We start from the raw sequence: 14,979 nt of genomic DNA, 5'->3' as shown, positions 1-14,979 counted from the left end.
CAATGAGGCTAATATCAAGAATGCTTTGTGAGTGTGTAATTTTATTATATTTCTAAGACTCTTGAGTGTTGTTTTTAAACAGTCCATTTATGCTTATCCCAGATGAGTTAGCAGAGAAATTTCCTTGGGACAGGGTTCTCTATGGAAATGCTTCTTGTGTATAATTAGTTACCTACTGAATTGAGGTTGGTAGCAAATCTCTTCTATTGTTTAGTTCAGTTCAGTCACTCAGTTGTGTCCGACTTTTTGTGACCCCATGAATCGCACCATGCTAGGCCTCCCTGTCCATCACCAACTCCCAGAGTTTACTCAAACTCATGTCCATCGAGTCGGTGATGCCATCCAGCCATCTCATCCTCTGTCTTCTCCTTCTCCTCCTGCTCCCAATCCCTCCCAGCATCAGGGTCTTTTCTAATGAGTCAACTCTTCGCATGAGGAGTTTCACCTTCAGTATCAGTCCTTCCAATGAACACCCAGGACTGGTCTCCTTAAGGATGGACTGGTTTGATCTCCTTGTAGTCCAAAGGACTCTCAAGGGTCTTCTCCAACACCACAGTTCAAAAGCATCAATTTTTCTGCTGTCAGCTTTCTTCACAGTCCGACTCTCACATCCTATTGTTAGGTTTGTTCTATTTTATTTTTTGTCGTAGATATTTTTAAATGAATTTTTATTGGAGTATAGTTGATTTACAATGTTGTGTTAGTTTCTGCTGTACAGCAAAGTGAATCAGTTATAATATACATATATCTGTTCTTTTTAAGATTCTTTTCCAATATTGCAGAGTAGCATTCCATATGTTATCCAGTAGGTTCTTATTGGAGAAGGCAATGGCAACCCACTCCAGTACTCTTGCCTGGAAAATCCTGTGGACAGAGGAGCCTGGTAGGCTGCAATCCCTAGGGTTGCTGTGAGTCGGACACGACTGAGCGGCTTTGCTTTCACTTTTCACTTTCATGCGCTGGAGAAGGACATGGCAACCCACTCCAGTATTCTTGCTGGAGAATCCCAGGGACAGGGTAGCCTGGTGGGCTGCTGTCTATGGGGTCGCACAGAGTCGGACACGACTGAAGTGACTTATCAGCAGCAGGATATTTCAATTGGGTTGTTTTTTTTTTTTTGTTATTGAGTTGCTTTATATTGAGTGTTCTTTGTATATTTTGGATATTATTTGGATAAACCATTGGGTATATGATTTACAAATATCTTTTCCCATTCTGTAGTTGCCTTTTTATTTTGTTGTGGTTTCCTTCACTGTGCAGAAACTTTTAAATTTGATGTAAACTCATTGGTTTATTTTTGCTTTTGTTGCCATTGCCTTTGGAGTTGATCCAAAAATTATTGTCAAGAGTGATGTCAGGGACCTTACTGCCTATGTTCTCTTCTAGGAGTTTTATGGTTTCTGGTCTTACATTTAGGACTTTAATCCACTGTAAGTTTATTTCTGCATATAGTATGATTAGATGTAATGATCTGATTCTTTTACATGTAAGTTGTCAAGTTTTTGATCTTTTCAAACTTATAAAACTTAACAAAATGTTAATGCCATATAGATTGCTATTAACTTGCTTTAGTGCTTAATAAATCATTAATTTTTTCTAGATTAATAAGTACACTTTAAAATAATAATCTCTATTGCCTGCATATAATTCCTGCCTATTTCTATAGCATAATTGTTGAGTGGTTATTTTTGCACATTCAGATTATTTCCATTCTTAATTATTGTACACAGACATAAATAATAACCACAATGTATTATGTTTTGGTCAACAATGAATTGGATAGTTTTTGGTAAAATGCACATATCTGGTAAAACACATCTTTGTCATTAGTGAACATCACTACTATACCCTGACTGTAGAATTTTCACAGTCTTTCTCCCCCTCAGCTTTTAGAGATAAAACTGACAAATAAAATTGTATATAAAGTATGTAAGATGATTTGATATGTGTCCTTTGTGAAATGATTACCACAATCAAGTTAAGAAACATCCCATCACCTCAAATAGTTATCATTTATGTATGTGTGTGGTAAGAACACTTAAGATCTACGGTACTCTTTTAGCAAATATCAAGTATACAATACAGTATTATTAACTATAGTCACCATACCATACATCATACTCCCAGGACTTATTCTTCTGATACTGTAAGTTAAGTCATAGTAGCAGCACAGTTCTCCACTTTCTGTCATATTATAGCTACTGTATGAGTAGTTGTTTATCCCTCATAGATCATAGCACCTCCCTGAGGACAAGATGTTCATATCCAAGGAAACGCATCTAACAGATGCCTTGAGCTACTAGATTGTGTTGTAGCCATGTTCATTTCTCTTAAGAGCAAGTTTTTGGATGACTTCCAAGTACATTCAGTTAGGATTCATTTGCACATATGTAAATTTTATAAATTACATAAAAATATATTTAATTATTTATATTAAATATTGTATTAAATACAATTATTTATATTAATTATTTTTAGTACAGCTTTCATCTTCCATCCTTGGATTTAAATGTGATTTCTCTTTATTTCTAAAAACATTTTGACCATGAGGGCTCTCCATAAAAATTTCTCATATTTTTCTTTTAATAATCTGCAACAAATACCTCTGATTTTAAGAGTTTACTTTTTCTGATGTCTACATATTTTTATAGCACATACAACTTAAAAATTTTTTTAACTCTATAGAATGTACCAGCAATTAAGTAATACATGTCACAGAGTTACTAGGAAATTAGGAGTCTTATGGGACAGACCCTAGTGACCAGAGCAGAAGTCAGATGGGCCCTCAGGGGCTAGAAAATGCCTAAGAATATAGGGTGAGAATTTACCAAGCTTCTGAGATATAATCTGGCAATCTAGACTCTAGACCTATACTTTTAAACTGAAATATTTTGGAAAAACTGTCTAGTGTTAGACTCTCCTATTAAATTCGTTAATAGCCAACTTCTTTCTAGAATTTGGCAGTCAGAACTTTAGCTATGGGAAGAGAACTGTTTCCAAAATTACAATCATTGTTACAATCACTGTTATTAAAGAATGTTCTTACAAAATAGTTTGAAAAGTACAATATTTTTTCCTCCCTCCTTCCTTTCTTCTTTCCTTTTAGGTTGAGTGTGCATCTTTTGCAAAGAGGACTTTGTATGTTCCTCTGGTATCTACTCATGAGTCAAAACTTTTTCTTTCCCAGAGTTCTCTGAAGAGCTGTCTTGACTTCCTTGTTCCGTAAGCTGTAGATGACAGGGTTGAGCATGGATGTCACCACAGTATAGAAAAGGGCCAGGAGTTTATCCACCCCTGGTGAATGGCTAGCCTTGGGCCTCAAGTAGGTGACAGATCCTGAGCCATAGAAGAGCGTTACTACCAGTAGGTGGGAGGAACATGTGGAAAGAGCTTTTCGACGGCCTTCAGGGGAGGGCATGATCAGCACGGCAGCTAGAATTCTGCCGTAAGAAGCAATGATTAATAAAAATGGACTGGAAATGCAAAGAATGGCCACAACAAAGACTGCAGCCTCATTATGGGATGTATCCCCACAGGCTAGTGCCAGAATAGGGGGGAGGTCACAGAAGAAGTGGTCTATTTCACAGGGGCCACAGAAGTCCAAAGAGAAAATATAGTTTGTTTGGCCCAAGCCTACTATGCAACCCACTCCCCAAGAAATCATTGCTAAATGGCCACACACTCCACGACTCATTCGTGTTGCATAGTGAAGTGGAGAGCATATGGCCATATAGCGATCAAAAGCCATGGCTGCCAAAAGACAGCACTCACTTATAGCAAATAATGTAAAGAAAAACATCTGTGTGGCACATCCCTCCCGAGAGATTCCTCGGGCCTCACTCACAAGGCTCTGCAGCATCTTGGGTATGACAGAGCAAGTGTATCCAATCTCCAAGAGAGACAAGTTGGCCAGGAAGAAGTACATGGGGGTATGGAGGACTGGATTGGTCCAGATGGCAAGGGCTATGAGAGCATTGCCTGTCAGTGATGCTAAGAACATGAGTAGGATGAGGGTAAATAAAAGGAAACACTGTTCAGTGACCTCGGAGAATTTGGCAAATGCAAAGCGTTTCACAGACATGCTGTTGTCTTGCCACAAGGAACAATTGAGGTTCATGTCCTGAGGAAAAGAAAAGCAAAGTTATCAGGAAGATTCTTTCAGATAGAAATATAAATATTTATATTACTCTTAAGAAGCTCCAGTGAGCCAAAGAGATAAATTTCTTACCTATAATTTAAAATTTTAAAAGTTTGGGTTATACTTATCCTGAAACCAGTACTATTCTATGTAACTATCCCAATTGATTTGTCCACAGTGTATCTAGTCAGCAGGCATAAAATGAAAAAAAAAAAAGTCATCTGAAATCTCTTTCATTCCTTCTTTTTATCAAATGAATTTCCTCAAATACCTATTACTTTCCTCTTCTTTTGCCACTGACTTACTTTCTTCACTCATTCACTCAAAAAGTATTTATTGAGCAGAATACTTTCAAAGTATTTTGCAGTTTCTATAGGTCCTGGTTTAAAACAATGAAAAAATACCACTTCTTTCCAAAGGGAACTTATTTAGTTAAGGAGAGCAATAATTAAATGACTATTCAACAAACAATTGTTACAATGCAGAGAATTAAAACATGGGTATGTTCTGGTGGCTGACCAAGTTAGATTGGCTGTTCAAGAAGGGTTCTTGAGGATGAGAAGCCTGAGCTGAGATGTGAAAGAAGAACAGGCAACCGTGTGAAGACGGTCACAGCCATTCACATCATGTCTATATTGTACTGCTGAGATAATCCCATCATTGCAACAATTAAAAAAAAATATATCTCATCTGCCAAGCTTTCTCCATCAGATTGTTCTTTGCTAAGTGAAAATTACCCTTGTTCCAAGTTAAAAATCAAATTTGTTAATATGATTGATGAAAATCTATAGATCAAGGTACTGATTATTGATAGAGACTTCTATCTCACCTTTTATCCAATGGACCGTGTGTTATAGTCACAGCAAACTACTTGCATCTTTTAGTATGTGCCTTGTATGCATATATTTCCTTTTCTTTGTGTTTATTTTCCCCCGGTGGAAGGGGCTGGATATTTGCCTCCCTATTGTTCATCTACGGAACAACCTATTATCAAGTTTCAGCATAGCTTCATCTCCTCTCTGGAACCTTCTTCCCCAACTCCCTCTCTCCCTCACCCTCGTACTAGTCAGGCCCTTCCACTCCGTCTTCCCACCACTCTCTTAACTGATATTTGAGCATTTACGCTACTCCAAGGATGATTGATTGTTCATTTCTTCCTGAAAATAGCCTCAGGAAGTTCAGGAGTGAAGAACTTTATACCATTATTTCCACCAACCATAACAGTGAATAAGTTCTCATGTAATGAAAAAATTAGAATATTAAGCTTTACTCTGGCTGCATATATATTCTGTCTAGTGGCGCTTACTCTATTTTCTGAAGGTAATTATGATAAATTTCATCTCCTTTAAGTATCTCAAATGTGACAGCTATTTGTCTCTCAACCCAATAGTTACTACCAATTCTTGACAAAAATATTCCTTGCTCTAAATATGGATGTACTGCAGTTTAAATTTTTTTGGAAATGTCTTCAAGCAAAATCCTAAACAAGGTTTGCTATGCAAAAGAATGAGGAGGTTTTTTTTCCCCTATTCCTCTGAACTCTTATGTTTTCATTAGTATAAACTGAGATCATGTTTATTCTACATTTGTTTAAAACACATCACTGTTTATTCCACATTAATGTTTGATGCCAGTATATATAGAACAAAAGTATGCATTTTGAGGTTCCAAATTATTATGAACAGACAAAATTTAACAAGTGTGTTCACAAAAGTGTATGTACAAAGATGTACATTTTTGCATATATACATATATCTTATACTGACAGAAACACACATCAAATCCATGCTAAACAGCATAGTAAGCAAGAGTGCTGACAGTCTAGGTTAAATTCCTAGTGCAGCCATCTAACACTGAATCATGGCTAACATTTCCTTAAATCTCTGTTCTCAATTTTCCCATTTTTAAAGGAGGTGATAGAAGTACCTCCCTAATGCAGTTGTTATGAGGATTAAGTGAGTTAATTCTCATAGAAGCAAGCATGTAGAAAAGTACTTAAATATAGGCCATAGCAGTGCCTGTATACTTGCATACTCTTACAATAAATATACTTTCATATATACTTCTTTTGCTGAATTTTATATCACAGTCCCTAAACTCCCTAATCATTCCTCCTGTTCATTCTCTTCATTTCCATTTCATATTTTTTTAATCATCTGCTGTGATAGAGAAAAAGTAAAAGATACATATACAAACAGATTCTATATATAATTGTCTGTATATAATCTGTACATATATAGATTCAAATATAAAAATGCCACATGGATGTTATGTCCTGGGAAAAATAGTTGTATATTAGGAATCATTTTAATCTACTAATTTGTATATCCACTGAGGTATGCAACATTTCCACAAAGTTAAGGACAGAAACAAGTAGACTGATTCAAAATTCTGTTAAATGTGAAATAAAAACTGCACAGTTCAGGGACCCTCAGTGTATATGACTGTTGAAAAATTTGCTTACTTGTTGTAGTACATTACAATGCATTTACACTTATGTTAAGGCATTTGTAAATATTTACCTTGCATTGTGGGCTTCTCTGGTGGCTCAGATGGTAAAGAATCTGCCTGTAATGCAGGAGACCAGGGTTCAATCCCTGGGTTGGGAAGATTCTCTGGAGAAGGGAACAGCTACCAACTCCAGTATTCTGGCCTGGAGAATTCCCTGGACGGAGGAGGCTGGCAGGCTATAGTCCTTAGGGTCGCAAGAGTCGGACATGACTGAGCGACTTTCACGTCACTCATCTTGCATTGTATCTAATTAAATTAACTAATGTAATTTAATATCTATATTTCTCATGTAGCAACACAATTCAGTTAAGGTTGTGACAAAGGAAACAAAGACAATAGTTGACTTTCATTTTTTTAAGCCTAAAAATTTTCTGAAATATCCTAACTTCTCAATAATAGACTATGCAGTTATATAGAATACTCTGGATGTAGACAAGTTGTCATTCATTTTGTCAGTTAAATAAGCAAATGTGTTTCTTACTCATTCTACTTTCCTGTGTCTGGGAGAAACTGAAGTTTCCTCAGTGACACCGATGGAGGAGCCAAGGAAGAAATCCCAACCGGAAAAGAATGCTTCACTCTTTCTTATGGAGTGACATCATAAAGATTTCATTTCATAAATATTCTTGTCCATTTAGACTGTTGACAGCAAATACAAATAATGGTATTGGGGATGAGAGTTGGGGGATGTGGGGAATGGGAGAAACCTACTGGTAGATGGCACACAGGAGGGCTGATTGCACAAAGGCTAATACATGCTGATGGTCATTCAATATTCTTAGACCCACAGGATGAATAAAAAGTCATCCTGTGATAAGTACTTTTTAAAACCTCGTAAAGTTCAGAGACAGTTGAAAAAAATTAAGATATCCAAGAAAGTGAAGGTCTGTGAGTGCTTCTAAATATTTAAACTAATAAAGAATGGTAGTTTGTCTAGAAATAAATATTAAATATATATAAATAAATGTATGAGTCCACTGGAGGTGAGAATATAAACAAACATAGTCAAACTCCCTTCTTCCTCTCTGTCATTGAGACTAACATGACACCAAGTAAAATCTAATTTTTTTCATTACTCTTTCTATTGTTTTCAGAATTTGCTCTCTGTTGATCTTTGTGCAGGGACCCTGAGATCCATGTAGTAGAAGTCAGTTTTATGCACATACCAAGAATGTTTAATTTTAATCACTGCCTACAGAAAGTGAGATGCTCAAGGCAGGTGTCTGAAGTCTGCAGATAAGGAGCATCATAGGAAGTACAACAATTTGGCACATTCTTCTGTCTCTCACATGACACATTTTCTTGATTTAAAGTTTCTGATCCATCATTTCTGTGTAAGGGAAGGATGATGAAGCCCTTCCCACCTTTCTTGCTGAATTGTTTTGAGTTAAAATGGAAACATTATAGAGATAAACCATGAATGAAAAGTAAGGAATTAAAATGCACTTTATCAGTGTCAAAACCTCTTGCCCTTTAAAAACCTCACATTAAGAAACTCATAGGATGTTGCCTGCGATATTCCCTAGTATTACCAGACTATTAAAATAACCTATATTAAGAGTCAGTCATTAAGCAAATATGCACTGTGATATTAGTCTAAAAATGTAGGAATTTCAGACTCAATGACAAGTTGTATTTGTCTATTCCAACTCAGTATAATAGAAGATTAAGTGGCATTGAACATTGACAAGATTCTGAGTTTGAGTCTTGAGGTAGAGTTTCAGTGATAGTTGGATGTATGAAAGCATAGAGGAAGGAGACAAGATAATTAAAAAAATTAATGTATTTATTATAATTGGAGGCTAATTACTTTCCAATATTGTGGTGGTTTTTTGCCATACATTGACATGAATCAGCCATGGGTGTACATATGTCCCCCCTGTCCTGAACCCCCCTCCCACCACCTTCCCCATTCCATCCCTCTGGGTTGTCCCAGTGCATCGGGTTTGAGTGCCCTGTTTCATGTATCAAACTTGGACTGTTCATCTGTTTCACATATGGCAATATACATGTTTCAATGCTATTCTTTCAAATCATCCCACCCTCGCCTTCTCTCACAGAGTTCAAAAGTCTGGTCTTTATATCTGTGTCTCTTTTGCTGTCTCTCATATAGGGTCATCGTTATCATCTTTCTAAATTCCATATATATGTGTTAATATACTGTATTGGTGTTTTTGTTTCTAACTTACTTCACTCTATATAATAGGCCCCAATTTCATCCACCTCACTAAAACTGACTCAGTTGTGTTCTTTTTAATAGCTGATTCCATTGTGTATATGTACCACAACTTTCTTATCCATTCATTTGCTGATGGACATCTAGGTTGCTTCTGTGTCCTAGCTATTGTAAATAGTGCTGTGATGAACATTGGGGTACATAGAGACAAGATAATTTTAATAGCTTAATGGCTTGGCTTCATGTGCCAACTCACCCAGCCCCAAGATCTAATGCAAGTACTTTCTATATGGTTCTACTTTGGAAATCATCCAGCATAAGTAATTCAGTTTGGGTCAATGCCACATAAATGATCCTTAACTGACTCAGTCCCTTATTAATCTCTGTTCTCATAATGAAATGTTTCTTTGTTTCCTCTCAGCCAAAGGAAAACATACGAGATATTGTTAGATATTTTTACCTGAAATAAAACAGTGCCTCTCAAACAAGAAAAACTCAATAAATATTAACTTTAATTATTCTGAAATTGTCCTTTCTAAAATGCTTGGAGAGTATATACAATTTATGTAAATTAGTTATTAAAGATTGTTGAAATAATTTCCCATTGCTTTCCACAATTCACCCATAATCATGTCATTGAGGACCTAATATTTAGCTGGGTGATGCCTCAACATAACCCAGCATGAACTATGTTATCCTTTGGTTGGAGTAACATGAACAGGATGATCTAGGCATCTCTGTTACCAAACAATAAGAGATTTATCTATTTCCTGTGAAATGATTAGTTTAGAACAATTAATGGCAATTTTATAACAGATATACTGGCAAACTGAGTAAATTTTATACTCTTCAGAGAAAGGGAAAATAACTGATTAAAATAATGTCTACAATTGAATAATGCTTTGTATGTTTTCTATCCATTTTCACATTTTAATTCACTGTCTTCCACAGTCCTCTTTTAAAAAGACATCAGTTATATCACGTACATTTAATCCTAATATTTGAGGGACAAAAGTAGATGGTTATCAATTCTGATGAGCCACTCCTTAATTTTTTCTGCACACTCACCTTATAACTTCCCCAAATTCAGAGAATGTGAATCTCCTCAATCCTCACTCCCAAGACCACGCACTGAGAAGCTTTTGTTGTAATCAAGGCCATGTCTGTTCCCAGAAAGACTGTGTGTCTCTTCAGAGAGCATCATGTCCCTCCTAGCAGTGTCCTCAACTGCGCGTGTGCACACACATACACACACACACACACACACACAGAAGAATGCAAAGTTGTGTTAGTTACATGATGATGTATTTGAGCTTTCCTTTGTCCTGAAAAAAAGGAATATGAATACATATGCTTCATTTCTTCTCCTGGTTCTGAATACTTATCCTGCCTCCCCTTTCCCAGGAGACATTTTCTTCTCACTAGAGTGTTAGAAAGTAGTTTGATTCTGTCTCTCAGGGATTGCCATGGACAAACCTCTCTCTATTTGTTGGATAGTAAATGCCAATATTTAGGAACAAGACAAGTAAGATGTAAAATAGCCTGTAAAAACAAAAATAAATCAATGGTAAAATACAATGAATAATCTGTTTTATATGTAACTGCTATCATAGACTATGTACGTAATATGGTATGAATTCAAGTGATGTACTACTGGAACTAAATATTTGACCACTCTGAACTATTAGTGTGAAATACTAAGATTTTAAATTTTGTCTGAATTAAGATAGTCTTCAGAAATAATTATGAAAATGACACAAGTAACTTTCATGTTATTATATTGATGAGTTAGTATTTTTTCTGATTGTTATAAATAAATCATAAAATAATAATAAGTAAATCTTAAAAATCTCCTAGTTACACATGAATTTGGCCAAGTGTCAACTGATTTCTATCAAAAGTAGTGAAGAAAATCAAGATTCTATTCTGGCTGTTTCCTATAAAGGGAACAAGTTCTGTCAGGAACCAGATAAAGTGATGGAGGGCAGGAGAGTTAGGTGTTATTCTGAATCTCATTTTCTGTCCCATTGACTTCCATCTTTTTTTAACATTAGAATCCCTTTGTGCTTTTCAAAACATCATCATAATCACTATACTCTTAATACACATTGAAAGAGGCAAGAGCCCCTATAAATTTAATAATGTTTATAAACAGGTTTGTATCTTATTCCTTACAATAAAATCCATGAACAATAAAAAAAAAAGAAAAAAAAACAGTCAGAGGTACTTATTAAAATGATTAAAAAAATGTAAGCTACTGAATTATGTCAATGATATAAAATTATGTAAATGTAATAAGAAGTGTGTAAGGTACTGAATATTCATTATTGACATGATATAATGGCAAAGGAGAAAGACTAGGGAAGAGGAAGTTGTCATTTGGATAGAAAATTCCCCTTATTGTTTCCATGTTAAATAAATTATGCCCAGGAGTAGGTCAAGGTGGAGGAGTAGGAGGTCGAGGAACTCACTTCCCGCAGTGATCTCATCAGCAGTACATCTACAGTAAATCCCTGACATCTGAAATGAGCTCCATTCTGAGAGTATGTTCATAAGTTCAATTTGTTCGTAAGTCCAACAAAGTTAGCCTAGATACACAATTAACACAACTGGCTATATAGTGCTGTACTGTAATAGGTTTATAATACTTTTCACATAAATAATACATAAAAAACAAACAAAAAGTAAACATTTTTTTCCTTTATTTTTTATTAGTTGGAGGCTAATTACTTTACAATATTGTAGTGGTTTTTGCCATACATTGACATGAATCAGCCATGGATTTACATGTGTTCCCCATCCTGAACCCCCCTCCCTCCTCCCTCCCCATCCCATCCCTCTGGGTCATCCCAGTGCACCAGCCCTGAGCACTTGTCTCCATGCATCCAACCTGGACTGCCGATCTGTTTCACACTTGATAATATACATGTTTCAATGCTATTCTCTCAGGTCATCCCACCCTCGCCTTCTCCCATAGAGTCCAAAAGTCTGTTCTATACATCTGTGTCTCTTTTTCTGTCTTGCATATAGGTTTATCATTACCATCTTTCTAAATTCCATATATATGCATTAGTATACTGTATTGGTGTTTATCTTTCTGGCTTACTTCACTCTGTATATTGGGCTCCGGTTTCATCTATCTCATTAGAACTGATTCAAATGTATTCTTTTTAATGGCTGAGTAATATATGTACCATAACTTTCTTATCCATTCGTCTGCTGATGGGCATCTAGGTTGCTTCCATGTCCTGGCTATTATAAACAATGCTGCGATGAACATTGGGGTACATGTGTCTCTTTCAATTCTGGCTTCCTTGGTGTGTATGCCCAGCAGTGGGATTGCTGGGTGTATGACAGTTCTATTTCCAGTTTTTTAAGGAATCTCCACACTGTTTTTCATAGTGGCTGTACTAGTTTGCATTCCTACCAACAGTGTAAGAGGGTTCCCTTTTCTCCACACTCTCTCCAGCAATTATTGCTTGTAGACTTTTGGATAGCAGCCATCCTGACTGGCGTGTAATGGTACCTCATTGTGGTTTTGATTTGCATTTAAAGAAAACATTTTAAATCTTATAGCACAGTACCTTGAAAAGTACAATAGTACAGTACAATCGCTTGCATACAGAGGCTGGCATTGATAGAAGAGGCAAGAAGAGCTACTGACTGGAGGAGGGAGAGAAAGTAGGAAATGGTAGAGCTGAAGGATTGTCAGTGATAGGAGATGGAGGGCAAGCTTCAATTTCACTCACACTTGACACTGATAGAGTGCACATTCACATTGTTGAAAGTTCACAACTTGAAGTTTGTATGTAGAGCACTTACTGTACCCGTGGAACAGTTCTCACTGCAAACTAATTGGAGACTTGGAGAGAGACTCCTGCAACCAAGGCTATAAGAAATATACATATGGAGTTGGGTAGGAAGAGAAGCCATCCGGTTGGGACCTGTGTCCTGGGTGGAGACTCAGAGGAAAAGAGAGATTATGTGGGCAGAGATCCTCCCCAGAGAATGAGTGGTTCCAGACAGATGTTGGCTCCCTCCCACCCTGGGATCCTGCACAGGGAAGGTGAGTCCCCTTGACTGGTTGGAGAGCCAGTGGGACTAACAGAAAGGCTGTGGAAAGCTTGGACTCCACTCTTTAGGAACACACGCATACTTGCTTGCTCCTGAATCAGTGAGAAGGAGGACTGAAAGCTGCATAAGTGGCTGGCCAGTTTCCCAAGACTGCCCCCCAGGCTCGTATTCCAGCCTGAGCCTAGGGAAGACTCTAGCTCTGCTTGCTTCAAGATGCAGCTGCACATTTACGTTTTCCACACTTTTCTCTCTCTTTTCTCCTTTTGGGATCACTATAATGTGAATTCTAGTACCTTGATGTTGACCTACAGAGCCTTTAAATTGTTCTCAGTTTAAAAAATTTAGTTTTCTTTTTGCTATTCTCATTTAGTGATTTCCATTAATCTATCTTTTAGTTGATTTATACATTCTTCTGTATTACTTAGTTTGGCTATTCTTTTCTTGTGTTTTCATTTTAGTTATTGTATTCTTCAGTTGTGACTGATCTTTCTTACAATTTTAGTTCCTTGTTAAAATTCTTACTGTGTTCAGCTATTCTTTTCTCCAATTCAGTTACTATTATTATTACTAATGCTTTCAATTCTTTGTCTAGTAAAATTGATTTCCATCTCAGTAGCTGTTTCTTTTTCAGAAATTTTCTCTTGCCATTTCAATTGAGACAAATTACTCTGTCTTCTTATTTTGCTTAACTTCCTCTGTCTCTATGAAATTAAGTGAAAAAGTTATCCATGGTGGCCTTGAAGAGGTGTTCTTATATGGGAGTGTCCCTGTACAATCTCCGTGGGACCAGTGGCTTTGATGGCAGAACTGGGTTTGACCTGAACACAAGTCATGTCTTTCCTCAGGGTGCACTGAGAGCTGTCCCCTTGTTAGGGGATGGGGTTAGAACTGAAGGGGTTGGGGCCGGAGCCAGGTGTGAGCCAGTGCTTCTTCCTCTTTGCTCAGTGGCCATCACAGTCCTTTTGGGGGTCTGGTGGGTCTCAAATTCCTGAAGCCCCAGAGGAGAGCAGTGCTGGAGCAAGAGGGTCTGGTGTGTTTATTTGGCAAAAGTCATAGTGTGTTGTATGTGGTGGTCTGGCCACTCTCAGACATATGGTCTCCTTGTGATGTGCTGTCTGTGCAAATTCCAGTAATGGTTGTCCTCTTCCTGCTCAGGCTTGGAGCTACCTTTAGCATCTCACAGTGAGCTTTCCCCTTTGTCATGGCAGCTGTTGCTCCAGAGTGGAGCTGCAATGAGAAACTAGCTGTGCTGGAGTGTTAGCTCAGCTTAGGGTAGGACATTCACTGGGGCATTTGTGTGTGAAGCCAGTCAACCTCATGGTTTTGTTCTGCCCTTTCCACCCTGCTTCAGGAAGATAGAAGCATTTTTGCACTATTCCCAAACTGAGTTGAGGTTTCCCATAGCCCATTTCTTGTCCCTCTGAGCCTCCAAGCAGCCAACGGAGCTCCTCTTCCCTTAGTCAGACCCCAGGACTGGGGTGTCCAAGATGTCACTTGAGCTGCTCACCCCTCATGGAGGGTCTTCTTTGTAATCTTCCTTTTCCTCTGAGTCCCCTCCTCGGGGCATAGGACCTGACCTAATTGCCTGTCTTCGTTCCTGACTTGATTCTGCTTTTACCTTTCTTGTAGACTTGCTTGTACAGGAGTCTCTCTGGTCATCTCCAATTAGTTTTCAGTGAGAATTTTTCCACATAAATATGTGAGGGGAGATGAATTCCACATCCTTGTACTCTGCCATCTTGATTCGAATCCAGTCTATTTCTCAAAGTTGTATGTTTCCTCTTGATCTTACAATGCACTAAACTGGTTATAGATAGCCTCTAAAAAATGATTGTAATAAATACAACAAAAGTAATAGTTGATGATTCTAGTTGTAGGAATATAGGTGTTCTATTGTAATATTTTAAATATCTAAAATAAAGAATAACAAAGGAATAGAGGTGTTTGTTAAAATATCTATTCAAATATGTATTGAATAATTACATACTAAGCACTGGGGAAAACATTTATATATTTTTCTTATTAATTTTCACAACAATTAAGACCACTGAAACATAAAGACTATTTTCTGATATTTCTG

At 37.1% G+C, this 14,979-nt stretch overlaps 1 protein-coding gene across 1 annotated transcript; it reads right to left on the bottom strand.

Annotated features, from left to right (window-relative positions):
* Positions 1-643: 643 nt before the first annotated feature.
* Positions 644-10,015, bottom strand: LOC139031489 (olfactory receptor 10C1-like). The gene is made up of 2 exons (XM_070456874.1): positions 9,894-10,015; positions 644-4,120 (listed from the first exon to the last, which is right to left on the bottom strand). The coding sequence occupies exon 2, from the start codon at positions 4,115-4,117 to the stop codon at positions 3,167-3,169; it is 951 nt and encodes a 316-aa protein (XP_070312975.1). The 5' UTR covers positions 4,118-4,120; positions 9,894-10,015; the 3' UTR covers positions 644-3,166.
* Positions 10,016-14,979: the final 4,964 nt, after the last annotated feature.

The sequence above is a fragment of the Odocoileus virginianus genome, chromosome 27 (genome assembly GCF_023699985.2).
Source record: "Odocoileus virginianus isolate 20LAN1187 ecotype Illinois chromosome 27, Ovbor_1.2, whole genome shotgun sequence".
NCBI lineage: Eukaryota > Metazoa > Chordata > Mammalia > Artiodactyla > Cervidae > Odocoileus > Odocoileus virginianus.
This window is presented reverse-complemented; position numbering and strand designations above follow the sequence as displayed.